The 26,968-nt window shown below is 43.4% G+C and overlaps 1 protein-coding gene across 2 annotated transcripts in view; it reads left to right on the top strand.

Moving 5' to 3' along the window:
- The window catches only part of PDE6C (phosphodiesterase 6C), a 47,319-nt gene that overhangs the window by 10,778 nt on the left and 9,573 nt on the right, over window positions 1-26,968 (top strand). For both annotated transcript variants that reach the window (XM_028098846.2, XM_088020215.1), the window contains exons 8-15: window positions 4,252-4,299; window positions 8,413-8,562; window positions 9,144-9,287; window positions 10,574-10,642; window positions 14,811-14,957; window positions 15,197-15,304; window positions 15,692-15,801; window positions 21,460-21,547. In XM_028098846.2, coding sequence (XP_027954647.1) covers window positions 4,252-4,299; window positions 8,413-8,562; window positions 9,144-9,287; window positions 10,574-10,642; window positions 14,811-14,957; window positions 15,197-15,304; window positions 15,692-15,801; window positions 21,460-21,547 — 864 coding nt within the window. The remainder of the gene's footprint in view (window positions 1-4,251; window positions 4,300-8,412; window positions 8,563-9,143; window positions 9,288-10,573; window positions 10,643-14,810; window positions 14,958-15,196; window positions 15,305-15,691; window positions 15,802-21,459; window positions 21,548-26,968) is intronic.

The following is a 26,968-nucleotide window of genomic DNA, read 5'->3' as shown; positions in this document are numbered from 1 at the left end:
AACTCTTATTTGTTATGGGATGGGAACAGTTGTGAAAGTAAAATGCAGGAGGGAAGAGTGACATGCCTGCACAGGACGTGGGAGAGAGGAATCTTGGCAGTTGAAAGGAGGTTAACTAGAGACTTCCAAACTCTACACGAAAATATTTAGTCAACATGAGAAAGATTCATCCAACCCCCCAACTTCTTATTCAGCAGTCATGCAAATTTCAGATGTCCTTTGAAAGTCTGTGGCTATGATTCGTATTGGGTTTAATTAGATCTCAAGTGTAGTTACCTCGGCCAAAACTTTCGAAGCATGAGAAATTACTGACAAAAGACAAAAATGTGTAAATGGAGAACTTTGCCACTGATGGCCATGCAAAATGAGTGAGTTGATAAAGGAAGTAAAGAGTTTTGCCCTGGTCTGTCAGGTCGGGGTGGGGTGGGGTGGAAAGATAGCAGGTCAGGTCTGGCGAATAGAGGTCAGGTGTGGATAGACAACGAACAAGAGGTCTCTGGTAGGTCCCATAGGTCTCCAGGCCAGAGAACTAGAGTCAGCATAACTTCCCCACTCTTCTAGCATACTCTCCCTCCTTCTCTTGGTGGATTTCTCTCCCCTGTTGGGCTTCTCCACCATCTGTGTCATCTTTTGGCATCAAGATTCCTCCCTGCAAGAGAGCTCAGTGCTTCCCACACTTCTTTATGTTGGCATTTTCCTGTCTTCCGCTTTACAAGTCCAAGTTTCTGTAATGTATTTATAGCACTTATTTGCATATTTGGTTTTTCTTTAGTGTTGTCCTTGTGTTGTCGACCATGTTCATTCATCCTCATTATTTAGTAAATGGGCATGTAAATTATAGTGACCAATAGAGTCACTCAAGGGTCGGGGAGAAGGGGAAACAAAACCTAGGTTAGCTCCCGTTTTCCTTTACTGGCACAAATTGGTCTCTGCTTAGTGTGAAAATTGCTGGGTTTGGAATGGTAGCAGAGTGAGGAAAATTCTGGATGTGGCTGAAGGATCTTCCTATGTCAAGGGGCTTTACTTGGGGGTTCCCAGGAGGCCTAAACCCTGGGCTCACTGGTTACAGGACCAGGTGGCCTCGAACAGGTGACATGATCCCTTTTTCTAGTGTAGAGACTTGCCAAAGGAGAAGAAAAGAGAAAGAAGGGAAAAAACAAGCTTATTTCTTTTAGGAATAAACAGGACTATGTACAAATAAATACCATATTTTCATGTTTGCTCCAAAATAGTCAAAATGTTTTTTAAATGTCCTTCTTGACTTAGTAGTAATGACTAAAACATTCCAATTCATTCCTGAGTCCACAGATACCACAACTTTTCAGCTTCAGTACATCACCAAATTCCTTGACCATCGGCACCCGTCCTTGGCTTCCTGGAGAGGGTCACCTACTAGACCCCTGTTTGGAGCTTTTATCAAATTCGATATGGCCAAAGCTGCCATGCCAGTGTGGAGGGATTTATGCCCCGACTTTTAAGTACCTATTCTCTCCTAGGCTCTTTCCTAGGGAAACAGGTTTTCCCCCCAAAATCAATTTGGACAAAGCAAAGGTGTCAAAAGCCAATTCACTGAATGGCTAATCTGCCAAGTCATCAACTTGCCATATAACCAGCTTGCCAAGGGATGGATTCCCAAAGCAGGGGAGGATTTTCCCCCAGGTTTCGGTTCTATCACAGATCGCCCGCATATGCTGCACCCCTGCCTTTCATATCTCAGCTCCCGCCCCAGGCCCCAACCCTGCTCTGCTGGTAGCCCAGGACTGGGGGCAAACTCTTGTAAATCTAGTTTAAGGTATTTCTCACCAAAGTGCTCATTAGGCAATTTGTCATTCCCAAAGTGGGAATTGATTTTCAGAGAGTTGAGCTTGAGCCATTTCCTGGGATTCCATAATTAGGGTGAACATACATCCCAGTTTGCCTGGCCAGCTTCCATGTACACCTGTTGTGCTGGAGTTAATAGTCCTCCTCTCCCCTCCTAAAGGTGTCAGACTATACGACGTACTTACAAGAGGCAGGGATTACTAAGAACATATTTTGTGTTTAGCACAGGATTTTCTCAAACTTAATTATTGATATTTGGGGCCAGACGATTCTTTATGGGGGGCAGGGGGAGCTAGCTGCACATTGTAAGGTGCTCAGCAGCATCCCTGCCTTCTACCCACCAGACGCTATACACACCACCCTGGCTGGGAACCCCTAGTCTAAAGAATGGTCTCAAACATTTCAGCAGCCTCAGCCAGAGCAATGCATCCCCGGGGGCCTGCATTCTGTAATATGGTCATGCATTCTGGCCAAGAGAGCAAAAGGCTATGGCTGAAGAACCCTGGGTGCCTTGACTCAGTCCTGCCTTGGCCAAATCCCTTGGCAAATCCTTGACCTCGGGCAAATGCCCTGACCTCTCTGGGTTTTAACACTCACATTTGTAAAATAAGGTTACTGACCTAATCATTTAAGAGATGGGGACTTCGAGAGTTTCTAAATGCTATTTTCTAGATAAAAATGATCTGCAATTTTAATCAAAATTATTTGTGTTCCTATAGTGTTGAAACTTTTCCTTTTAGCTTTTTAAAGCTAAAAGGGTTAGAGAGAGAGAAAGAGTAAAGGCATACTTTAGGGTGAGCTGTCGCAGAAGTCCCGAGGCTGGACCTCTCTGGACTTAGGGGACACATGCACAGAGTTCTCATTAGACAAGTACATCCCAGCTCTGAATGGGACGTGACAGGCACTGGTTTAATGATTTCTCAGATATTAAAAATGAGAATTAGGCACATTTGTAGAATTGAAGGCACTAAATACAGGATCGAGCCAAGCTGGAATCAAGAAGACATGTGAACTGAGAAAGAGAAAGAGACAGAGAGAGAAGCGAGGATTTCTGAATGAGATAAAAACCTGGCCTCTAGGACCTTGACCCATCTGTAGATGTTCTCTAGAGTCCTTAAAAGGATGGGTGAAAACTGACACTGTTGGTAGAAAGGTCGGAAAAGAGGACTAAGCTACATTTTGCCTCTTTAAAACACACCTGAAGGATGCTCAGCCACGAATTCATGTAATTCATTCAGATTAGATCATAAAATTAATGGACGGCACACATAATTCCTTCGATTCTTCGGCTGTATATGCTAACAAAAACTTCGAAAGACTTGCACAGTTGCTTCCTGAGAGTAACGCAAACACAGCTGATGTGGCTCAGCCACCGTGGGCTGCGAGCGCTGACGCTGGGCCGGAGGCACTGTGAGCCGGGCTGGCGAGTGTACAGGGCCACTGCTCCCTGCTCACCAGCGTTAGAGTTTCAGGGATTTTATGAGCAAGTTGTTAAACTGTCAGCTGCTGGCAATCCCCCATGGTGGGAGAATTGGAGCCGTGGAAATTGGCAGATCTGACGAATGAGGGCCTTCCCCACCCCTCACCAGGAGAGCTGGTAACACCAGCCGCCACACTCAGACTCCACTTCGAGCTTCCGCCCATGGTTTTGAACAAAGTCTCTTAACATCTTTGGGCTTCTATTTCCTCATCTTTAGACAAAAAAGCTAAGCTTAATGATTAAAGTTCCTTCCAACTTTAAAATGTTATGATTTTAAATATCTACTAGAATTTTGGTAGAAACAAAGCTATAGCATTTTATTAAGACTCATTTGTGGATATGATGTGACATACAGATAATTAAAAATTACCAAGAATGGAATGATTTCTTGTCCTTATGGGTGAAAGCAATAGTTTCTGAATTCAGTACTTCAAATATATCTCAGAGTGACTTCTTACCTTATACCTAAATCTGCCTGGCTGCTTCCTTCTGCCCCGTAGGCACCTGCTTGCAATTCAGATCCCACAGCAGAAAAAAAGAAAGGAAGGAAGGAAGGAAGGCAGGGAGGGAGGGAGGGAGGGAAACAGAGCCTTCCTCGCATCACTGCCCCACCTGCTCTAGCAGAACCATCTTCTGCTCAGCTTCCTCCTCTCCTTGGTTTGAACAGTTAGTTGTTTTGAATCTGGAAGAAGAATCCTTAGAGGCTGGGAGTAGGAAAGAGCAAAGATTGTGCTAAATGTCATGCAATGACTTAATTAGCAGAAGAGAACCTCAATGTGTTTTTAGCAAATTTGGCCCAGCCAGGGTTCAGTGTGAATAATTTGCCTGCAAGCCATGGAGAGGCGCGGAGGAAACCCTCACTTCTGATGCATTCTTTCTTACGTCTGCTTTGTGGGTTCGTGGTTCTGCCACATGATGTTTTAGGACTTTCATGTTCTCTTGCTTTACAGATATGTAACATGCTGAATGCCCCTACAGATGAGTACTTCACATTTCAGGTAACTTTCCCTCAGGCAGGCCTCGCCCATCAGCACTGCCCCTGCCCTCCGCCCCATCCCCAGAGTCTGCCTCGTGCTCAGGTGGCCCGGAGAAACACACTCGAGTTTCTGTCCCATTCACCAAGTAGCAGATTCTTCGGGGAAGGGAGAAGAGGTGAGCGAAGGAGGGGGACGAGAGGAGACAGGGTGTTTGTCACCCTAGCATTTGGGGGGGGGTGGTCCCTGCCACTCCTCTAGTCTACCCACTCCTGGTCATCCAGGGCTTAAAACAGTGCCTGGCACATCACAGGTGCTCACTAAGTGTTCTTTGCCTAAGGGTTTAGCTGTATATGTACTTCCACCAGGATGCAGTCCTTTGGTTTTCCCAGGTCCTTCCCTGCAGCTTATTGGAAAAGAAAAAACTATTTTTGGGTGTTTGAGGGCCTCTCCTGCTGTCAGACTCTTGGTTTTATCTTTCCTCCTGCAACATCCAGGGATGCCCCTCCCCACCTGTCTCCTCCACACACCCCCCACCTGACTGCTGGGGAGAAACTGGCATGTGAGCCAGTTTTCTGCCTTCTGGCCTGTGTTTTGTGTCCTGTTTTAACAAACATCCAGTTATCCAGTTAGAGCCCGGGTGACAGTCAGTCAGGAATAGAGACAGTCCTCCCCATGGGGGGCCATCGGTGCCTGGCTTACACACACACACACACACTCTCATCTCCACCTGCAGAAGCCAGCCCCCTGGGGCCTGAGGGCTGGATGAGCAGCACCCGTTGCAAGCGGGCCCTGGCAAAGCTAGGCGCACCTGGCTAGTTTCCTGGAAGGTTTCCCTCCGATCTCCCTGCTCATCCCTCCTCTGCTCACCCACGTGGAAATCACACAAACACCATATGGCACATTTGCTCCAGCTGCCCCCTCCTTGCAGCCAGAGCCTCATCGTGACCATGCTGTGCCGGCCCTGACCCTGACCTTTACAGCAGCTGGGTGCCAGGAAGGAGTGCGCAGGAAGGAACAAACGGGACGCGCACTTTCTAAAGCATCTGAGCCTCGGCAGCTGTTGTCTGGCCGCAGAGGGAGGGGAGCTGAGCTAGGAGACCCGGGGCTGGGCTCTGAGGTTTGAGGGCAGCCCCGACGGCCCTGGCTGCCAGGAGGCTGCCGACCCGGGGAAACCTCGGGCCCATCACAATTTCCCAGCTCTCCAAGAAGCCCCAGTGCGGTGCCCGTGAACGTGCGCTTCTCGGGTCTCTGACGGCGGGAGGGATGACCGTGCAATGGCTGCTGGGCTGGGAAATCCACGGTCACCAGAGCCCTGGGCCGCTCCCCGTGGGCCGCTCCAGCCACTGGCCGAGCGTGGCCGGGATACTGAGGCAGGCGCATTGCTGGGAGACACCAGCTCCTTCCTCCCACCGCAACATTGGCCCCAGGAATCCCAACAGCCCCACGAACTCTGACAACAGCACTGTGGTCTCCCCAAACCCTCCATGCCCCCCTCTGTCCTTACCCCTGTCGGGACTGAATCTGATGGTGGTCTCGGCGTCCTCAGACCCCCTTCCCGCTTCCTCGGGGACACCGCCCCTGGGGGTCATTCCACAGAGCAGACTCAGAATAGGGTGGCCGCCCTCCTTCCTCCATCTCTCTCCCCCTCCCGCTGTCTCTCCACCGGCTCATGCCCCACCTCTATTCTCACTAGTCCCTCTTGTCCCTGGGAAGTTTAGTGGAAAAACCACTGATCCAAAGTGAACTATGGTCAGAGCAAACCTGCAAAGGCAATGGTTCTCAAACTATATTCCTCAGGGGGCCTGGGGTGTTAGCTTCCTTTTGCTGTTGTAACAAATCGCCACTCAGGCAGAACTGTATTATCTTACAGTTCTGGAGTCAGAAGTCCAAAATGGGTCACACTGGGCTAAAATCAAGGTGTTGGCCAGACTGTGTTCCTTTCTAGAGGCCGTAGGGGAGAACCCATCTCCTCATCTTTTCTAGCTTCTTGAAGCTACCTGCATTTCTTGACTCATGTCCCCCTGCCATCTCCAAAGTCAGCAATGACACCACCCTAGCCTTGCTTCCGTTACCTTCACTGAGTCTCTGACTCTCTTTTATACTTTTAAGGATCCTTATAATTACATTGGATCCACCTGGAAAATCCAGGATAATTTCCCTATCTTAGGGGTAGCTGGTGAGCAACATTAATTTCAGCTGCAGCTTTAGTGCTCCTTTGCCACGTAAAGTAACATATCCACAGGCTCTATGATTTGGATGCAGACAACTTCAGGGTAGTTCCTTGAAGTGGATGAAGGCGTTTTTCCTTTATATCAATTAAAGTGATCTTAAATTCACAGGAAAAAGAAAACACATAGAATTTCTTCAATTTTAAGTTTTTGTCCTATTAATTTTTTTTAATTCTTAAGTTCCTTCTACCACTTTTCTGTCAATAAGCTCTAACTAACTTAGTAATAGCAAAACACATGAACATGAACAGGCAACAAATGAATATTTACCAAAAACTGAGAAATAGTCACTAAAGCTTGTTCTAGAAGCTTTAAAAAATATACAGGGTGCTTATGGTTGTGAAACTATTTTGCACACAGGTAATATATTTTCTGCAATTGATTTTGTCCCTAGTCCACATGGCAATATACATATAGAAACATTTCACCGTATTTTCCAAGGATAAACACTTTGAAAACCACTGTGCACTGATTTTTTCCCAAAGCTTTGACCATTAGGACACATAAGTTGAGGTTTGGTTTCTCCACTTTTCATTCCAAGTATAAAGATGAACCCTTTGACTAATAAGCAGCTGTTTACTGAGCACCTGTCACATGACCCACACTGTCCCATCACTTGTGCAGAGCTTGACAGTGTGTGAGACGCTCTTCGGCAAGATTAGACTATAGCCTCACAGACAAAAATCAGCAACTCCGAAGCATTTGGAAATTATCTAGCTTCTAACTGTGCTCCAGGCTCTAAGCGCTGATAGAATTCCGAAAAAGAGAAGTTCCATATGGGTGAGAGAAGGCGTCACGGGAGAGGCAAGACAGCCTGGGCCTCTAAGGCTTGGCTAACAATGCTGCAGGAGGTGGAAGAAGGAATAGCGTGGCGTGCTGAGTGCTTGGCTACCTTTGCCTTGCTCAGACCATGCGGGTGCCACACCACAGATCTCAGACGTCAGAGAACATCAGAATTACCTGGGAAGCTTATTTAAGATGCACATCCCAAAATTATGAAACAAGCTTAAAAAAAAAAGTCTGTTGCACATTGTCCTTGGGCCACACTTTAAGAAACTGTCCTAAGCTTCTGTGTCTGCATCCCACACTAGAATGTTACCATCTGGAGGTTAGGGCCTGTGATTTTTTTCCTCTTTGTAGCCCCAGCAACTAGCCTAGGCACATCACAGGGACTCGACAGACGTTCATTAAGTGGGGCAGCACCCCAGAACAGAAGTCTGTTTTGAGGGATCAGTCAGGAAAAGAGAAACCACACTGGGTATTTCAACAGAGAGAATTTAATATGAGGAATTTGCTAAACAGGTGTTGAGGGACAGAAAAAGTGACTAGGGAACACTGAGGTAATATAGAGGTAAGTGCTAGGGGGGACAAAGAGAAGAGCTTTGGGTTGTCACAATGCAGACACTTGGTTCTAGTACATGTAATCACATGTGCTCGAATACTTCTATGGCTATTAGTTCTAGCCACGTTCTGACACAGGGTGGAATTATGCATCGGACAGAGAGATTAGATTATTCTTTCTTTAAAGGTAGCCTAGGTTGGGGGGAAGGTGGTGAGAGGGTAGCTCAGAGAAGACTTGGGGTGCTGCGTTAGTTCTGTATCTCAATTCTGAGGGGTGCACATAGCTACACGTGTGATGAATTTGCACACACACACACATGCGCATGCATGCACAAATAAGTACACGTGCATCTAGTGAAGTCTGAGTGAGCTCCATGGATTGTTATCAATCTCTATTTCTTGGATTTGGTAGTGCGCTACAGTTATATAAGCTGTTCCCACTTGGGGAGCCGGGTGAAGGGCGCATACCACTTTTTTGTAGGTCTCTTTTGCAACATCCTGTGAATCTATAGTTATTTCAAAATTAAAAGTCAAAACATAATCTGAATGTCCTTATTGTTTGTAGAAAGGACCTGTAGATGAAACTGGTTGGGTCATTAAAAATGTCTTATCCCTGCCTATTGTCAACAAGAAAGAAGATATTGTGGGAGTAGCTACATTTTATAACAGGAAAGATGGAAAACCTTTTGATGAGTACGATGAACACATTACTGAGGTAAGTGCAATTATAAAATAATGGAGGTAAATGAAATTCATGAAACAATGGAGGCGGCGTAATTATTTGTTACTCTGGAGGGATGTTGTTGAAGGGCAATTAAGGCATGAGTCACACACGGTTGTGGTCAATATGTGCCCATTGTGTCATTTCCGTTTCCTGACGTCTGTAGACTGCAACATTTTCTTCCCAAGATTGAACTTTGGCTTAATCAAAATTCTTTACAATATGAGGAAATCAGAAAGAAGGTTTCTATCTCCTTTCCCCACGCCTTCTATTCTTTGTCATTCTTGCTGTCACCCCCAATCCTCTGAGTCTCGGGCTGTGCTTTATTCTACTGGATATTTGTAATTCCTTTCCTCTAATAAAGTATTCACAGTGTGTGGTGCATTTTGAAAAGCAAGGGCTTAGCCAGTTTTATTGTCTGGGGCTGATTATTAGTATGTTTTTTCTTAGATGGAAATAAGAAGTTGAGTTGTTGATGGTGGGAAGGAGACTGATTGATGGAAAAGAATGTGGATCGTTGCCTCCAAATCAATTTTTCAATTGTAGAGAATTGAGTCACATTTTATCCATTTCAGACTCTCACACAATTTCTTGGATGGTCTCTTTTAAATACTGACACCTATGATAAAATGAATAAGCTGGAAAACAGAAAAGATATAGCTCAGGAAATGCTCATGAGCCAGACAAAAGCCACTCCTGATGAAATCAAGTCTATTTTGGTAAGTGGGAGAATTCAGTTCTGTGGACATTTGGTGGCATCTAAGCACAGCTTCTGGAATTTGCCTAATTACCTAGAGGTCTGACAAATGAGAATAGGTTTAGTCCTGGGCTAAGGAAGAGGAGACAAAGAAGGAAGTTTTGGGGATAACCTGGGTCGCCCAGCGGACACAGAACCTTATTAGACTTCTCGGCTGCTTGGTTGGAATAGCACTCTGCTTAAAAAATTAAAAAAAAAATAATATTTAAAAAACAGCTCCTGGGTCAGTAGGAGCTGGAGGAATGACTTCTAGATTCAAATATGTTAGCAAGGAAAAAATATTTCCAGGAAGGGAAATGTACCAGTCAGCTATTGCCACATAATGCTGCATAACAACTATAACATCTCAGTGGTATCCAACAATAAACATCGATTTCTTACTCAGGCATTGGTAGGATGACAGGCTTCAACTGATTCTTAGTTGGGCTTGGCTCTAAGCTGTGAGTTTGGTTTGCTCTATGCATATATCATCCTTCTTGACCAGCAGCTATCTGAGAAGTGTTCTTCTTATGGTGATGTCAGAAGTGCAGGAGATTAAGCCCAAGTGTGCAAGCTCATTTCAAGTCTTCATTCGTGTCACATTCTCTAAAAGTCTCATTGGCCAAATGTGGCCAAGACCAATATCATGGTTGATGGAGAAGCAAGTAGATATTTACTAACAATGTGCTAATCACCACCACATGAAGGGAAAATGTCACCCACCCACTATCTTTATTCCTTTTATTTCCCTAGTTTTCTGAATGTGTGTGTAGGTGCAGTTTTCTTGGGGTGTTTTTTCTTCTTTTTTCTGGTTTTGGTTTTGCTGAGTGGCTTGAAGGTTAAGAGAAATTTTATTTGACAGTTTGAGATGTTAAAAATGAGAAAAGCTGGGGAGGGTGAAGGGAAATTGCTATAAATGCATAGAAAAACAAATGAAAAAATAGAAAAACTCATAGAAAAACAAATTTTTCTCTCTTTCTTGCCTGCATACAAACAGCTCACATTTCTCTCTCTGCCTCTCTCTAAGACAGTCACTGTTAAATTTTACATTTGGGGGAATAAAGAAATCAATTATATTTTTGTGTTGTGTTTTTTTGGAGAAAATTCTTCATAATAACGCTATAGGTCTTCTTTGTATCCAGAATACATCTTTGCATGGAACCCATTACAGCATAATTTAAAATCATTTAAACCAATTTTAAGAGTAGAGGAATCAGATAGGAATTTTCTTTATAGGAATTTCACACCTCGATTGCTTTTACATTTTAGAAAATTAAAGAGAAGTTAAATATAGATGTAATTGAAGACTGTGAAGAAAAACAGCTTGTCACAATTTTGGTAAGTGTTTTACTTCTATCCTTAACACCTTTTAAATAAAATATATTAGGATACATGTTCTCATTTCTCAAGTAAGTGTTGACTTTCCTTTCTCTGGCACCTTTAAAGGCTAAAAAGAAAAGAGATTTCTTATAAAGAGTGATCTTCTGGTTCTCTGTGTTTCTTCCTCCTTGTCTCCTACAGTCTAATCCACAAAGATAATTTAGAATCAGAAACCAGACTTCCACATAAGGAAACACAGACACAAACTCTAAGGATATCATGGCCTTATTTATTTTAATAGGTTTGGATTGCACCATGGTCACCCCAGAAGACATGACAAATATACAGTAGAACATAGACCCTCCAAGGCACAACTGTCCTCTGCCATCTCTGGCTTCTTCCTTCTGGAACTTGGAGGAATGTAGTTCTTTCCTATTGTTGCCATTAGGCCACCCCTATCATTTCGAGTTGAAAGAACTTCTCTTCGGGTTATTAATATAGTTAACATTATATATAATTAATATATAATTAATAATAACCTATACTAATATAGGTTATTCATCCTATGTTTGGTTCTAGGTAGTTTTGCCCTAAACTTCTTTGCCATAGACATCTTTGCTGCAAGCATTTCAGGGCAAACATTTTCGCTGCGTAACTGGTCGGTTTGTAAGGCAATTTTGCCGTAAAAGATAAAATAACTGGTTGACAGTCTCCTTTCTTCATGAATCAACATGAACCAACTGCCTTCAGCAGAGTTGTCAGTTTGGTTTCATGTCTCCATTTTTACTTTCATTTTGATAGCATGTAGACCTCAGCTAGCCCTCCTAGTGGTCTATGCAGTGACAAGTAGATGAGGTAGGGTCTTAAAGTAATGGATGATGACAACTCCATATATGGACCTGCTAGAAAGTTCGGTGACTAGAACGCAGAGCCAGGCTGCACACCAGACGACCCAGGAAATGGGAGCACACCAGTTACAGTGACCGAAGCTCAGTTAAAAACGCGTTAACGTTATAACATTAGCGTTTCTTCCATGTTTTCCATAGAACTTGGAACGTCTATCAGCAGACGTGGGACAATCTGCCAAGAACAAACAGCGGTGGGGAAGGCTTTCACAACACAATACAAAGCTCTGTTATAAATAGGCATTAGGCCTAGCATTTGGAAACTGATGCCCCTCTTAATGAAGGAAGAAATTTTAGTGAAAAAAGAAAGTGTGATGCCAAAGAGGAGATAAATCAACAAGTTAAAAAATATATATATGTATATATACATATATATATATATATACACACACTACTCTGAACGAATGTCTTTAAAGACAATTGATTAGGTTCAATCCACAGAATAAAATCAGTTATTTGCACCACGTTGCCATGAATCTACCCTATACATTTTAAATATATTCAAATATTTTTTTATTTTATAATAAAGTCTTTTTCATTTTGTTATTCATTTTTTGTGTTTTATTACATCCTTTTTTATGTTATTTTTTATTTTTTATTTTTTTTAAGTAGGCTCCATGCCCAGCATGGAGCCCAATATGGGGCTTGAACTCATGACCCTGAGATCAAGACCTGAGCTGAGATCAGTAGTAGAATGCTTAACTGACTAATCCACCCAGATGCCCCCCATTACATCCTTTTTAATGAATGTCCCTCTCTTATTTTTTGTGATTTTATTTTTTATGGCAAAAATTGCCTTGTAACCAATTAGTTATGTGGCAAAAATGTTTGCAATGAAAATGCTTGCAGTGAAAATGCAATCATGGTAAGTGGAGATCATAATTTTTGGAGAACCTCTCTGAAATACGTGATTGTTTGCTTTTTGAGTTCCTAAGTTTTATGCAGTAATGATTTGGGACGAGCCTGGAGCAGATTTTATACTCAAACAGATGTTTCTTTGTAAAGCTACTGGTTCTCTGCCCATTTTATTGCTTCTCCGACCTAAGGTCCCTCAGGTGCCCAGGGGACCCTTCTGGGAGCAGATGGAGCAAGCCAGCCTCAGCAGGTGCCAGCAGAGCTGCTTCAGAGCCAAGCGGACGGCAGGTGCTCCCAACTGCCCTCATCCCGGCTTAGCTGTGTGGTTCCTGCGGAAAGGAGAAAGCTGGCCGTGGGTGCCGAGTTCCTACTTAGCGGATCAACCACAAGCCTTTATTTTTTATCGACCCTCTGTACCACAGATTTTAAAATGGCTGTTCTTCAAAACCTGTAATTTTTGTACTAAACTACTCTTTTATTGGCTTGGCTGTTACTGCAAATGGGGCCTCGGAGTCATACTTCTGAGAACGTCTTCCTTGGTTTCCTGCTAAAATGCACATTTACAATTTAGTGTGACTGAGTCTTTAATGCGTTAAAATCATTTTCACATCTTATCTTCACTCTGCAAACTGTAGGGCTGAGACAAACCTCCAGCAGGGAGTCTGTGTGGCATGGGGTACTCCCTACCACACCCCGTTAACCTTCTCCCACTCCGATTTTTAAAAGATGTGCTTATTGTCTGTCTCTCCCCATGAGAATGCATGTTTCAGGGTCGGTGACATTGTCTGTTTTATTCATCCATAATGCCTACAACACAAATAGGAACCGATAAATGTCTGTTGAATGAATAAATGATAAATGAATGAGAGAAACAGAAGAACCTACATAGGCATAGAACCTGGGAGGGTTTGGAGAGAGAAAGAAGGTGACAAAAAGGAGTAGCAAAGGACATAGGGGGGTCCTATGAGAAAGGAGTTTTGTGAACTGAATCTCCATTAATTCTCTGTGATGCAGGCAGATGAAATTAGCATTGCTTTTCAATTAAGACAGCAAAGACAAAAACGTTACTATTGTTATTCCCATTTCACGGATGAGAACACTGAGGCTTGTTCAGTCTGGGAGATGCAGCTAATCGGAACCCAGAACTGAAGGCTGGTCTCTTGGCTCCAAACCATTGCTTTACAGGGCGAAAAAAATCATCTCTGCCTAAAGTGACCAGTCCGAGACTAGCATGGGTGAGAAAGAATCACAGGGTTCTGAGAGCCCCGGGGAAGGGAGAGAAGGACAAGGGTGAGAGACCAACCCAGACTCAGGGCTTAAGGGATGAGAAACCATAATTTTACCTAAAACAGCCATCTACCATTTGCTATTGAAATTTGTATAAAATAGAGCATGAACTATTTCCCCTGGGACACCTTAAACTTGCTGAGGGACGTGGCCTTAGCACTGTATAAAGGACTTAGGACAGGCTCAATAAATACCCATTGGACCGAATTGCTCCTGCGTGTGCATCTAGTGGACCCGGAAAGCTCTTGCTAGCTTCTCCCTCTTGGAGCTTTCTCTCTTCCCCTGCGATGGTCTCCTCCCTGCCTTCCACCAAAGCAGCTGAGTCCACATCCTTCCAGAATCTCTCTTCCTGTAATTCCCCCTCCAGCCTGCCTTCAATTTCTCCCCCCAGCTCTGGGCCCTGGATGTTATGCTCTGTGAGTATTCTAAGCTCTCACCTTTCAATGATCCATATTTTAGAACCATTTCAATAAGCTAAGTTCCCCAAGGGCGAGATCCACATTTTTATTTCCCTGGCCATGTCAATCGTCATATGCCGAGTTCACTGTTTTATCCATAGTCCTCGATCCTAATAAGGTGGGGGGTGAATGAGGCGTCATTCATTCCACAGACATTTCCCAAGCACCTCCCTGGCACAGACCCCCCGGACGCTGGGAGCCATGGCAAATAAGACACCTCTATCCCATGTGGCGGAGCCCACAGTCCACCGAGCAGGTAAAGAACAGGATATGAATGAATAAAGCGATCATTTACTGTTTACCGAGTATTTCTGGAAGAGGAGAAAAGAGAAGTTGGGTACTGAAAATGGGCCGGGCTGCTGCAACGAAACATTTTCTTTAGCATCAGAGACAGAAAACAGCCACTGGGGATGGATTCGGAATTGAATTCCATCGCCCAGAAAGTTTCTTAATATAGCCGAGTCTCAGTGTCACCCTCTGGAAACTGGGGATGGTGGTGCAGGCTTGTTGTGAGGATCACACACGTCCCTCGCATGGCCCCGGGGCCCGGCACACAGAGGCTCGGGGGATTGCACATGGTCCCTTTCATGCTCATTCTGCTTTACGCCCCATGTGGAATAGGGGAGAGCAGAGGGGGAAAAGAGGCATGTAATCCGAAGCAGCCCGTCCTTGTCTCCACAGAAAGAGGACCTGCCGGACCCGCAGGTGGTGGACCTGTACGAATTCCGCTTCAGCGACTTCCCCATCACAGAGCACGAATTGATTAAGTGTGGGCTGCGGCTGTTTTTTGAAATCAATGTGGTGGAGAAATTCAAAGTACCCGTCGAGGTCAGATAGTGTTTAATTGAAAGTATTGTGAGATACCGTTGCTGCCCCCGCCCGTGTTTCCCGTGGTTCAAAAGATTAACTTCCGTTTGGGTTTTCAATGATTATTAACTTTGTAAATATATCAGCTTAAACCCTGTAAACAGGACCAAACTATCTTCTTAGATAAGATGGTCACAGACCTTCTAACCTTTAGAATTCGATTCCAAAGTCTGAACGGAGCTGTCTTGTTTGGGCGGCAGGTTCTGACCAGGTGGATGTACACGGTGAGGAAAGGGTACCGCTCCATCACCTACCACAACTGGAGGCACGGCTTCAATGTGGGGCAGACCATGTTCACTCTGCTCATGGTAGGTACAGACAGCTGCAGACCATGGGAAACCTGCACGCTTCCCTCACGAGTGTGATGACAAGTGGACATGGTCCATCGTTTTAGATCAGTAATTTTGGATCCTATCAACCCCAAACTCCCCTGTAGATGATGCCAGGGAACATGGGTATCCCTGGGCACGTGGCTGGATTAGCACCTTAGCATTCACACACTTACCTCCTTAAAGGAAACATCAGGTACCTGCCGGGTTTTGTAATTGCCAGGAATGAGCTGCAATACCCAAGATGTAAAGCCAATTTGCTCTAAAAACACAGCAGGTCATCTTCTCCTTTGCAGGCAGGCCTCAGTGCACCTGCTCAGAGGTGTATTCGTCTAAGTAAATATATATATATATATTTTTTTTTAGACAGGAAGACTAAAGAAATACTATACGGATCTTGAAGCCTTCGCCATGCTCGCTGCTGCCTTCTGCCATGACATTGACCACAGAGGCACCAATAATTTGTATCAGATGAAGTAAGTGAAATGTACTGGTGACGCTTGAAGGCGCCTTGGGGGAGAAGAGAACTTGTCTATGTCTCTTAGCCCTGTCAGCTCTTCTTTATCACATTTAGGAACCTCAGGGCCACTTTCTGTTCCCTCAGAGCCTCAGCCCTCATGATAATGTCTGCTCTTTCTCCCTGGATGCTTGCCGCCCGCAGCCCCCTTCCCCCGTGGTTTTCATTTCCAGATGTGCCCTGCCTTATTCGTAAATACCTTCACTCCTCCTTTTGTCACCGTGGTTAGTCAGAGTATGGAGTTCCTATATGAAAGTGCACCAGCCTTGGGCTTACATGCATACCCCACCGTGGAACCCCAGCCCCCAGCTCACGCCAGAGGGCGTTCCTTCCTGGGCTCACTCCCCTTCCCTTCCCTGGTTCCTTTGTGGCTCCCGAGCTCTCTGGCAGCTGGCTTGGAGTCTTATCTTCACTGCCGCCTTCCCCTCCTGCCCCAACCAAGGGCAACAATGAGGGCGTGCGTTCTCAGCTCAGACAGATGTGGGCTCCCTGGGTTCACAAGTTGTAAGCCTCGACTTCCTCATCTGGAAAGTAAGAATTGTAACAATGGTACCTAACAAGTAAGACAGTTGTAAAGATTAAATGAGATCAGGCATATAAAGCATTAGGCTCATGGTAGCCTCTGGGCAGTAAATAAATACTAAGTATTATTATGATGTCACTGACACTCTTCAAAATTCATCAGCAATGCGGTGGCCAGCTGAGCTCCTTGATCATGGCTTTTAAGCTGCTCTGACTTAGACACACTGTATCCTCATCTCTGACACACCACCTACCCCTCTGCAGAGGCACCAGGCATTTTAGAGAGCACAAGCTTGGAAGTCTGGGTTTGTGGGGTCCAACCACTTCCTGGTTGGGGGAGCTTGGGTAAGTCACTTGGTCATTTTGAGATTCCGTTTGTGAACCACAGAAGGGGCAGGATATCCCACCCCTCAAAGACTGTTGTGGGAATCAGATGAAATTTGATCTGAAACCACATAGTAGGTGCTCAAGAGCGATCTCTTCAGTGAATGAAAAGCGCCTTGCGAGCGGTGACTGCTCACCTTCAGCAACTCTAGCTATGGGGCTTTGTCTTGAAGAGAGGATTGGCACCGTGACCTCGGGCAACGGATGGCTTCCCCTCCAGAGATTCGGGCGCCCCCCCCCACCCCGCACTCCTGCACACCAGGCTCCTGACAGTGCGGGGTTCCCTCCCTCTCCTCTGCTCACCAGTGCAGGACCCACCTCGGCTCCAAAGCAGCTCCCAGTCCTGTGCTGCCCCACGCTAACAACTTGGCACTCATCGCCTCCTTGAGGCCTCTCAGCACTCCCGCCTGGGAACGACTGTCGCCTCCCTCTTTTACTGAGGAAGAAACAAGCTCAGAAAGGCCAAGTCCAACTTGCCAGATTGGATGTGGCATCTGGCCTCCAGGAAGGACGCAGCCACCTCTGAGGTCTCTGCTTTGGCCGGGCACCTGGGGTCCAGGCGGGTCCCCCCCGTCCATCAGCTGAATGTCTCCCGCCATTTCTCTCTGTAGACCAGACAGCGGGAATACGTGGCCATGGAAGGACTGGGACCCGTGTGCGGGTTTCCCCGCTGCGGGCTCCTCAGCATGGGTGTCCTTGGTTCTGGCGGCTTGGCTACACCACCGTGATCACACAGCCTTGCTGCACGCTGTCCTGAGGCTCTTCACATCCCTGTTGTTCTGGAAGAATTGCTCAGGAGTCCACAGAGATTTGGAGACATGACATTGGCAAAAGCAGTTCATGAAAAGGTTGAACGAAACACAATTATTATTCCCGTATCGATGGTGACAAATCAGGTGGCCGTGGAGGGTGACATGAAGCACTAGAGGACACAGAGGACTCTGCTGCCTGACTGGACCTTGTGCCCGTGGTCCGATTTCTTGTCTCCAAAATGTCTAGCCCCCTTGGTTCTGGTTTCCACCCTCGTCAGCCAGCCTTAGCCCACCCTCTGACAATGCCTTAAAAACCTTGCGGTTTTCAGCTGTCTCTTTTTCCCTCCAGCTTTCCGGTTCCTTTGGTCCCTTGACTTTGCCAGCCAGTTTGTTTTCTGCTTCACTCGTGTCTCAGCTTATACTGACTCCATCGTTCCTTTCACCCCCTCTCTCAGTTTAGGTTTTCGGTCCTCTTGTCTTTCTGCTTCTTTACTCTCCTCCATCTTGTCCCCAAAGAAACGCTGTTGCAGGGACAAAAATATGAGGAATGTTAGAATTTATCCCATCCCCCACCCAGCGCAGACCTCTCCTTGACTGCCTTCCTCCTGACGTCCTCGAGTCCACATCCGGTTTTTCCCAAAACGGTCCACAGGCCACACAGCTCTTCTCTTAGGTGATTCTGATGGTTGGATGTTCTTCATGATGCTGGACTGAAATTGGTCTCCCAATCACATCTGTTTGTCCCATTCAGGTATCTCTCTGGAGCTGCTAGAATATGTATAATTTCTCAACCACAGGCCATTCCTTCATATTAAAGAGAATTATCACTTCTCCTTCCTCCTTTCCCGGTTGCACACATCCAGTTGTTTAAACCATTTTATATATAACAGTTGCCACACATGTCATTTTATCTGCTATTCTTCTGTGAATCCAGTCTAGTGTTTTTATGTCATTCTTTAAATGTGGGTCTTAGGGTTTAACACAATAATCCAGACAGGATCTGAAGTGGTTTATGTTTCATCTTAATTAAATTTCATCTTCTTGATTCTTCATTTCACTCTTAATTGAAATCGCCATTTGTCACACTCTATCAGCCGATGGATTTGTTATTTTTTCCAGTTTTTTATCATTGGAAAATTAGTCATGATTTCCATTAATATTCATTCAAGTCACTGATAAAAATTATGCATCAGAACAAGAGCAAGGGCAAAGTTTTGGGGCCCAGGGCTGGAAACCTACTCCCAGGGTTGAAGACAGTCAATGAAGCACACTCATTGGGCTCTGCTGCCCAGCTGTGTGTGTGGATACACTCACTATTCCAGCACCTACTGCAGATATCCTGAGGTGTCCTGTCAACTGCTTTGCTGAAATCCAGACACAGGGGGTCCATGGCCTTCCGCTCCCACCAACCCTGTCACAGAAGTGTCCATAACATCAACCTGGCCTCATGTTCTCCTTCTAAACCTTCTCTGGGATTTCCTAATGATTATTCTGTAAGTGCTCACAAACTCCGAAATAGTTTAAACTGTTTCAGAGATAAAGGTCAATCTTTCTGTTCTGTCATCTACAGATTGTGTCATTTTCTGCTTCTTAAATTTTAGGATAAAATTTACTTGTATCTGGTCTTCAGTCATCTCCTCCACCACCCCAAAATTCTCCAGGGAATACTGACAGTGCCCCTCCCCCCGCACTATAATCCTCAGATTTCTTCAGGAAGTTGGGATGTTACTCATCTACCTTAAAAGAACCCCTTAGCACTTTCTTACCAACACTTCCCCTTGTTGTAGTCTTAATTTCCAAAAATCATTCTTGAAAAGACCAGGAAAACTGATAGGTTGGCTAGTCAAGTCACACCATGATCTCTGTTGCTTGAGTTTCTCTCCTTTGGTTATTTTTCTCCCCAGACAGTTGCAGAGTCTAAACTAGCTATTTTCCATACTTCAAGCTTTCTGTTTCCAGACTTTATTGATGGGTGGTGTGATTTAAAAAAATATTTTTTCTCAGTATCCCATGGAAACTTTTAATAACATCTCTGAAATTTATTTTAAAAATATCTTGCCAAATTCATTTTCTCTCCAAATATATCTATACATATGTGTGTGTGTCTGTGTATGTATATAAATTAATTCTTTTTCTTTTTACTGAACCATCTGTGAGTCATGCAGACATCATGACATTTTACCCCGAAATATTTCAGCATGTATCTCCTAAGAATAAGGGAGACATTTGCCCATAGAAACACAACATGATGATCACCCTGAGGAAATTTAACATTGGTACAATACTATTATCCAATATAGAATGTTTACTCAAATGATTCCAATTTTCCTAATAACGTCCTTTATAGCTTTTTTCCCCTCTCTGATTCAGGATCTAATCAAGGATCACCCCTTGTGTTTGGTTGTCCAGTATTTTTAATCTCTTTAATCTGGAATAGCTCCTCAACCTTCTTGTGTCTTTCTGAATATGGCCATTTTTGAGTCTAGGCCAGTTCTGGTGCAGGAAAGCCCTCAATTTGGGTTTTCCCAGTGGTTTCCTGATTACCAGACTCAGGGTAAACATTTTTGGTGGGAATTCAACATGGATGATGCCCTTCTCAGTGCATCAGGAGGCCCATGATAGCAATTTGTCCCATTATTTATGAGGTTTAGTTAAATTATTTATGGGCAATATCCGGGAGATCTCTTTATGTAAAGGTACATTTTCTCCTTTGTATTAATAAGTAATTGGGGAGGTGTTATTCTGAGACTGGGTGTATCGTTAACTCCCCAGAAATCTTTCTTGATTTTAAACCCAAAGGAATTAAAGACACCATTCTTTTCTGACTGGAATCGAGCTTTAATTAATTTTTTAAATCTCTAGCACTGACACAGAGGAGGTATTTAAATATGGGCTAAAATTATGATCAGTTATATTGCTCAGACACAGTCTGATTGTTCCCTAACTAGAGCATGTGGGTTACCAGACTTGTTAGTGACCTGTTACTATCTCCTCTACTCCCTAAAGTTCTGTTCTTTCTGAAATAAGATGAAACTTCTCTACTAAGGCTGCCACCCCATCTCTGATTTCTTCCTTTCTTAAAATTATTTATTCGTTCCATATTTCTATAACAAAGTCTTCACATTACCTGTGTAAGCCTTTGGCCTCAGCCTCTCTCTGTCACTTCCTCTCTCTCCCTGCTTTTTTCGAGGGTTTGCCCTTCCTCAAACAGAAAGACTTGAAGGAAGACAGGGCACCCAAGACTGCAGTCCCCACTTATAGAAAGCTGTGACCTAACCATTAACAAATGGGAATTTTAACTTTAAAATTGATATCCCTGTCCTGAAGGAGAAAAGAAATGATTACTTTATAATCATTTTTATTTTGGTTCCTGGAAATTCTTTTTTTTTAAAGATTTTATTTATTCATTTCAGAGAGAGAGTGAGAGAGAGCTTGAGAGGGGGCAGAGGGGGAGAGGGAGAAGCAGGCTCCCCGCCAAGCAGGGAGCCCCATGCAGGGCTCGATCCCAGGACCCTGGGACCATGACCTGAGCTGAAGGCAGACGCTTAGCCGACTGAGCCACCCAGGCACCCCAGTTCCTGGAAATTCTTAATAAACGTTTTCCATGCAAATGATCTGTGGGCCTTCAACAGGTTTGTTCCATGTTCTGGGAGTCACAGGCCAGTGCTATAAGCTCCAGGGAACCTAAAGATTTTAAAGAGGCAGAGGATGAACCAAACTTCCTGATTTAAATAATTCAGTCATTTTATGCATTCAACAAATTAGTTTTTTTAGAGTTTTTTTAAAGAGCGTATTCTCATGTTCTAAATCTAAAACATCACTTCCGACGTGTTACTCTCGATCATTTCACAGTTATTAGAAGAGAGGGAGAAGGAAGAAATGGAAAACGTCCTTAGAGAGTAAGGACTCTATTGTGATCTCTAAGCAGCTAAACTTCTGGCATATCCTCTTCCTCCTAGATCCACGTCCGCATTAGCAAAGCTTCATGGATCTTCCATTCTGGAGAGGCACCACCTGGAGTACAGCAAGACTCTCCTGCAGGATGAGGTACATGAGCCTTTCTCCAGGGCAGCTCAGAAGCTCTGGGTCAAAGCCCTAACCCAAGAAAATGCTTAGAAAGAGGATGGCCTTGAGTTATGGCAGTTGGCAGCCTATACCCTTATTGAAGTCGGTTGCTAGAAATGGCTCTCTTGCAAGTGTTTTGAACAACCAGTTTAGAAGGAGTGGAGATAGAAAAGAGCCAGGGAAAGACAAAATCTCTGTTGGTCTGTGAAGAAAGAAGAAAAAGCTTATGGTGGATGTGAGAGGGCCCTGTGTATCCTAAGGTATATATATATATATATATATATATGGAAAGGGGAAAGGAGGCTAGATAGCCAATGATTTTCTTGTTCATGGGGCATGCCCTGTGAGGCTTTGTATCTTTGAGGAAGTCAAGCTTTGGTAGCAGGGGTAAGCATGAAATCAGGATATAAGACAGAAACAGACAACTGCCATCAGAGAGGCACTGGTAATGCTCTGAGATTCTAGAAGGAGATGCCACATTTAGGAGTAGGCAGGGCATAGGGGAGCAGAGGGGTGGAATCAGGGACAGCTTTGTGCAGGAAGCTTGGTCTTGAATTCACTTTGATTTGCACATGTCATGTACTACTAACATTCCATAGGAGGCCGTCATTCTTCCTTTTATTAATTTTATTGAAGGGGTATATAGGCTTGTGGATATGTAATCTAGTTATACTTTAAAAAAATCTCTTGAGAAGGTTCCACACCAAAACTGATTAAAATGAGTCTTTATTAGATGGAGGGAAACACCTGTCATTGCAGAGAACTTGTTGAGAATCACATGTGCTCAGTTGGGAGAAATAAGCCCTCTGGGGGGTGGAGCTTTTCTCAGTTTCTGTAACGATCTTTTATTAAAGGCTCAGGGAAGGAACATACAGAAATATGCTCAAGTCTAGAGGTAACACTAAATTCTCCCAAATAATGTAAAGAAAGCCAAGTGGGGAAACCTGTAAGGCAGAGTGACCAGGCAGAAAGGTGGAAAAAGAAAAAAAAAAACAAACTTGAGTGTTTTTAATAGCCTGTGATTGATGCCGCGCCCAGACAGGGGGACCCAGACCAAGGAGTGCATCAGAATTCACAGGGTGGGTGTGCACAGAATGTTAAAAACAGTTCCTGGGCTTCATTTTGCACTTACTGATGGGGCTTTCTGGGATTCTGGCCGAGGAATTTGCATTTTTAGGGTTTTTTTTAAGATTTTATTTATTTATTTATTTGAGAGAGAGAGAGACATACAGCCAGCAAGAGCATGAGTGGGGGGTGGTGGGGAGGCAGAGGGAGAGGGAGAAGCAGAATCCCCGCTGAGCAGGGAGCCTGATGCAGGGCTCGATCCCAGGACCCTGAGATCATGACCTGAGCCAAAGGCAGACGCTTAACCCACTGAGCCACCCAGGCGACTCATGCATTTTTAATGAGAATGATAATTCTGGTGTACAGCCAGAACCTCTCCCTGCAGTAGCGTTTATAACATAAAAATGATGCTATTATTTGTTCTATGAAAATTAAAAGGAATAGAATTGAAAGAATTCAGGAAGACAAGAATAAATTGCTGTTACTAATTTGTTATGAGTCTTTGTTGGGACAATCTTATATTTTTGAGTAAGAATTTTCTCTACTTTTTATAATCAGTGGTGTCACTGATTATGTGACACAACAAGGAGGTAGTGTCGAATATTATTATTTAATTTTACATGTTCCTACTAAAGCAAAATATATTTTAAGAACTTCAGCCAAGGGGACCCTGGGTGGCTCAGTCAGTTAAGCGTCTGCCTTTGGCTCGGGTCATGATCTCAGGGTCCTGGGCTCGAGCCCACATTGGGCTCCCTGCCCAGTGGGGAGCCTGCTTTTCCCTCTGACTACCGCTCCCCCTGCTTCTGAGCTCTCTCTCTCTGTCAAATAAATAAATAAAATCTAAAAAAAAAAAAAAGAGAACTGCAACCAAGTGTTTAAATGCTTAACATTGGGGGGGCTAGGAGGGTGGGGGTGGGGCGGGTGTCCTCGTATCTCATATTGTTTTCTGGAATTTAAAGGTTTATAATAGACTTGTTTTCCATCTTTTTTAATGTTATTTATTCTGGAGTCTGAAACTGGTTTTGATGGCTATATAAAGGCTTACTATTCTTTCTAAAAAGTCATACTACATCTCAGTAATCCTACCACCTTGGCAAGGACCTGTCTACAATGCTATCCAACCTGCTAATTGCAAACTTACAAGGCCTGTAAATAGAGTTGCTAGGCAATGCAATCACAGAGCTTTTTATGAGCGGGCAAATGGAACGCTAAGAAAAATGAAATTTTTAGCCATCAGATGTTCTTTTTACACTTTTGGGAGACAGTGTTGTTCTTTCATTTACTTTTTTGTATACAGAAAATATTTGCATTAAAAGCATTAAAATAAGGGCATCCTCATGATTTATATAACAATTTTGACATTTAGTGGTCATTACTCAGCCATTTTGTTTTGCATATTATGAGGCTTTGAATTAAAATGCCCTTATGTGCTAGTAGAGTGGGATTCACAGTTCTGAGGATTAAGAACCACCTGTATTCTAAACCAGACAGAAGTCCACTCTTTCACCTGAGTGAACAGGTGGAAAACTTGTTTGTAAGAGTATAAACTTTAATGCCATCATGTATTGTAGAAACAACAAAATGAATTGCTCAGCTTAACTAACAGAACCGTGTTATTATTCAAAACACTTCCTTACAGAGTTTATGATAATTCTATTTATGCTTTTCCATACCAACTCCATCCTATACAAAGGAGTGAAGAAGCAATGAAATATCCTGTGTATGGTCCCATCGAGCCATGAACACGTTAGCAATCTCTCCTGATAGGTATTGCAGGTACCATACTGAAGGCTGGAACAGCCTGTACTTTCTCCAGGCTCACCTCACCTGAAAGCCCTACTCAGGATGTATTGGAGTCATTCCTACCTATTTTGGTGTACTGTTCAGAATTGATATGTTTACTGCCATTTTAATAGTAAAGGAGAACAAACATAGACACTTTCTGTGGGCTAGCGAGAGCAGCTAAGCACGCCTGGGCCCCGCTGGAGTCAGCTGGGAAACAGGCCTCCTCTCATGCTCTGGGGCACCTGTCTGCACCTTAGGTTTTCAGCACAGTCCTCGGGAAAACAAATGGAATATTACATACATACATGTTTTTAAAATCAATGACTTCATAGTGGTTGTAAAAATTACACTTGCAAATATAAAAACTCAATGACAGGGAAAAATTAAAAAACAAATATAATGATTTCAAATACTATCACTCAAAAAATTGCTCTTTCAGTACCACCTGATGAACTCATTGTGGCCACCTGTGAGTATACAGGCAGGATGGAAACCATTTTAGAAAAATGGGATCATACTATCCAAGCTTTTTTTTTAAAGTCAGAGTTATGTTTTTAAAATCACCTTATTAAAGTATAATATGTGTACAATACTGCACCCCTTCAATGTGTATAATTTTATGAGTTTACATAATTTTATACACCTAAGAAACCACCACCACAATCAAGATACAGAACATTTCTATCACCCCAAACCATTCCTCATGCCCCTTTGCAGTGCGTACCTCTCTGCTCCCAGCGCTAGACAACCGTTGAAATGCTTTCAGTCACTATAAATTAGTTTAGATTTTTGTAGATTTTATGTAAATGCAATTATACAAGTACTTTTTGTGCTGGCTTCTTTCATACAAAGCAATCATTTTGAGATGTGTCTGCATTGTATATATCAGTGATTCATTCCTTTTCATTGCTGACTAGTTTTCCATTTATCTTTATGTAATTCTATTTGAATTTAATAGAAAAAACATTTTGGAAATGGAAGGAATTGCAGAGCTTTAGACACTGTGTCTTTAAACAAGAGATACTAGCTCTTAAAGAGCCCTCTACAATGAACAAATGACTGAGAAATTGTGAAAAACTATAGCTCAGCATTTAGAATTTTGATATTTTTAGACTATATGTATTAACTTTATACTATCTATTAACTCACTATAAAACATGAAGCAATGAAAATACCTCTGCTTCTTCCCACATCTTCATCTCTGTTTTGTAAGGTGTTTATTATCATTAGCATTTTTTTACCATTATCAGTATTTATAAAATTCACATGTTGCTCGATAATTTCCACAATTGTTTATCCTTTTTTTAAAGTTTTTATTTAAATTCCAGTTCGCATACAGTGAAATATTTGTTTCAGGTGTACAACTTAGTGATCCCACACTTACATACAACATGCGTGCTCATCAGGACAAGGGCACTGCTTAATCCCCAACCCCTATTTCCCCCGTGCCCCGACCCTTTCCCCTCCAGTAACCATCAGTTTGCTCTCTGTAGTTAAGTCTGTTTCTTGGTTTGCCTCTCCCTCTCTCTTCTTTTCCCCCATGATCATTTGTTTTGTTTTGTAAATTCCACATATGAGTGAAATCATATGGTATTTGTCTTTCTCTGACTTATTTCACTTAGCATAATGCTCTCTAGCTCCAACACAATTGTTTATTCTTAATTCTACTTTTAAATGGGCCCAATACTTACAATCAATCCTTTTACTCTGGCTTCTCCATTCCTCTGTATTTTATTTTGATTCACGTGTTGATTGGCTAGGTTTTTGTTAAATGGTAGTTTTTCCAAGAGAGGCTAAGCTAAGTACATGCTTAAGAATACCTGTTTCTTACATTTGTTTTTGAAGATCAGTTTGGCGGGACATAAAGGTCTTGCGTCATGCTTTTTCTCAGAAATTGGAGGACATTGCTTCACTGTCTTTTGGCATTGAAGTATTGCCCCGAAAAGCTGTATATGGCTAATCTTTTTGTCTTATATGACTTGCTTTTTCTGCATAGATGTTCATCTGATACTTAATTCTTCGTATTTTATTTTTTAAAGATTTTATTTATTTATTTGACAGAGAGAGACACAGCGAGAGCAGGAGCACAAGCAGGAGTGGGAGAGGGAGAAGCAGGCTTCCCGCGGAGCAGGGAGCCCAATGCGGGGCTTGATCCCAGGAGTCTGGGATCATGACCTGAGCTGAAGGCAAACACTTAACAACTGAGCCACCCGGGCGCCCCAATTCTTCATATTTTAGTAACGTCATCTGGATGTCGTGGTGTTGATCATCTTGTATTAATTTTTTCCTGCTCTAATCACTAGGCTCTGCCTTAGCTTACTAAAAAAAAACATGTGTGTATATCTGCTTATTACTCAATTTGTTCCCAAAAATTTTATTGGAGCTTCCAAAAATACAAAAACAAGGGTGGGAGGGGGCTAAAGAAAAAGAAATAGGACTACTGGAAAAATAAAACGAAGATGAAGCATAGTAAAGGCCCAAAATGTATACAGCGAAAGGTATAAGACATGGGCCCCAAATTTGGTCAAGGGCTTTCTAGCCACTAATATAAAA

Source organism: Eumetopias jubatus, unplaced genomic scaffold (genome assembly GCF_037043125.1).
Source record: "Eumetopias jubatus isolate StellerSeaLion01/CBP00866 unplaced genomic scaffold, mEumJub1_p1.0 scaffold_17, whole genome shotgun sequence".
NCBI classification, from domain to species: Eukaryota; Metazoa; Chordata; class Mammalia; order Carnivora; family Otariidae; genus Eumetopias; species Eumetopias jubatus.
Note: the sequence above shows the minus strand (reverse complement) of the source record. Positions and strands in the feature narration are given on the sequence as shown.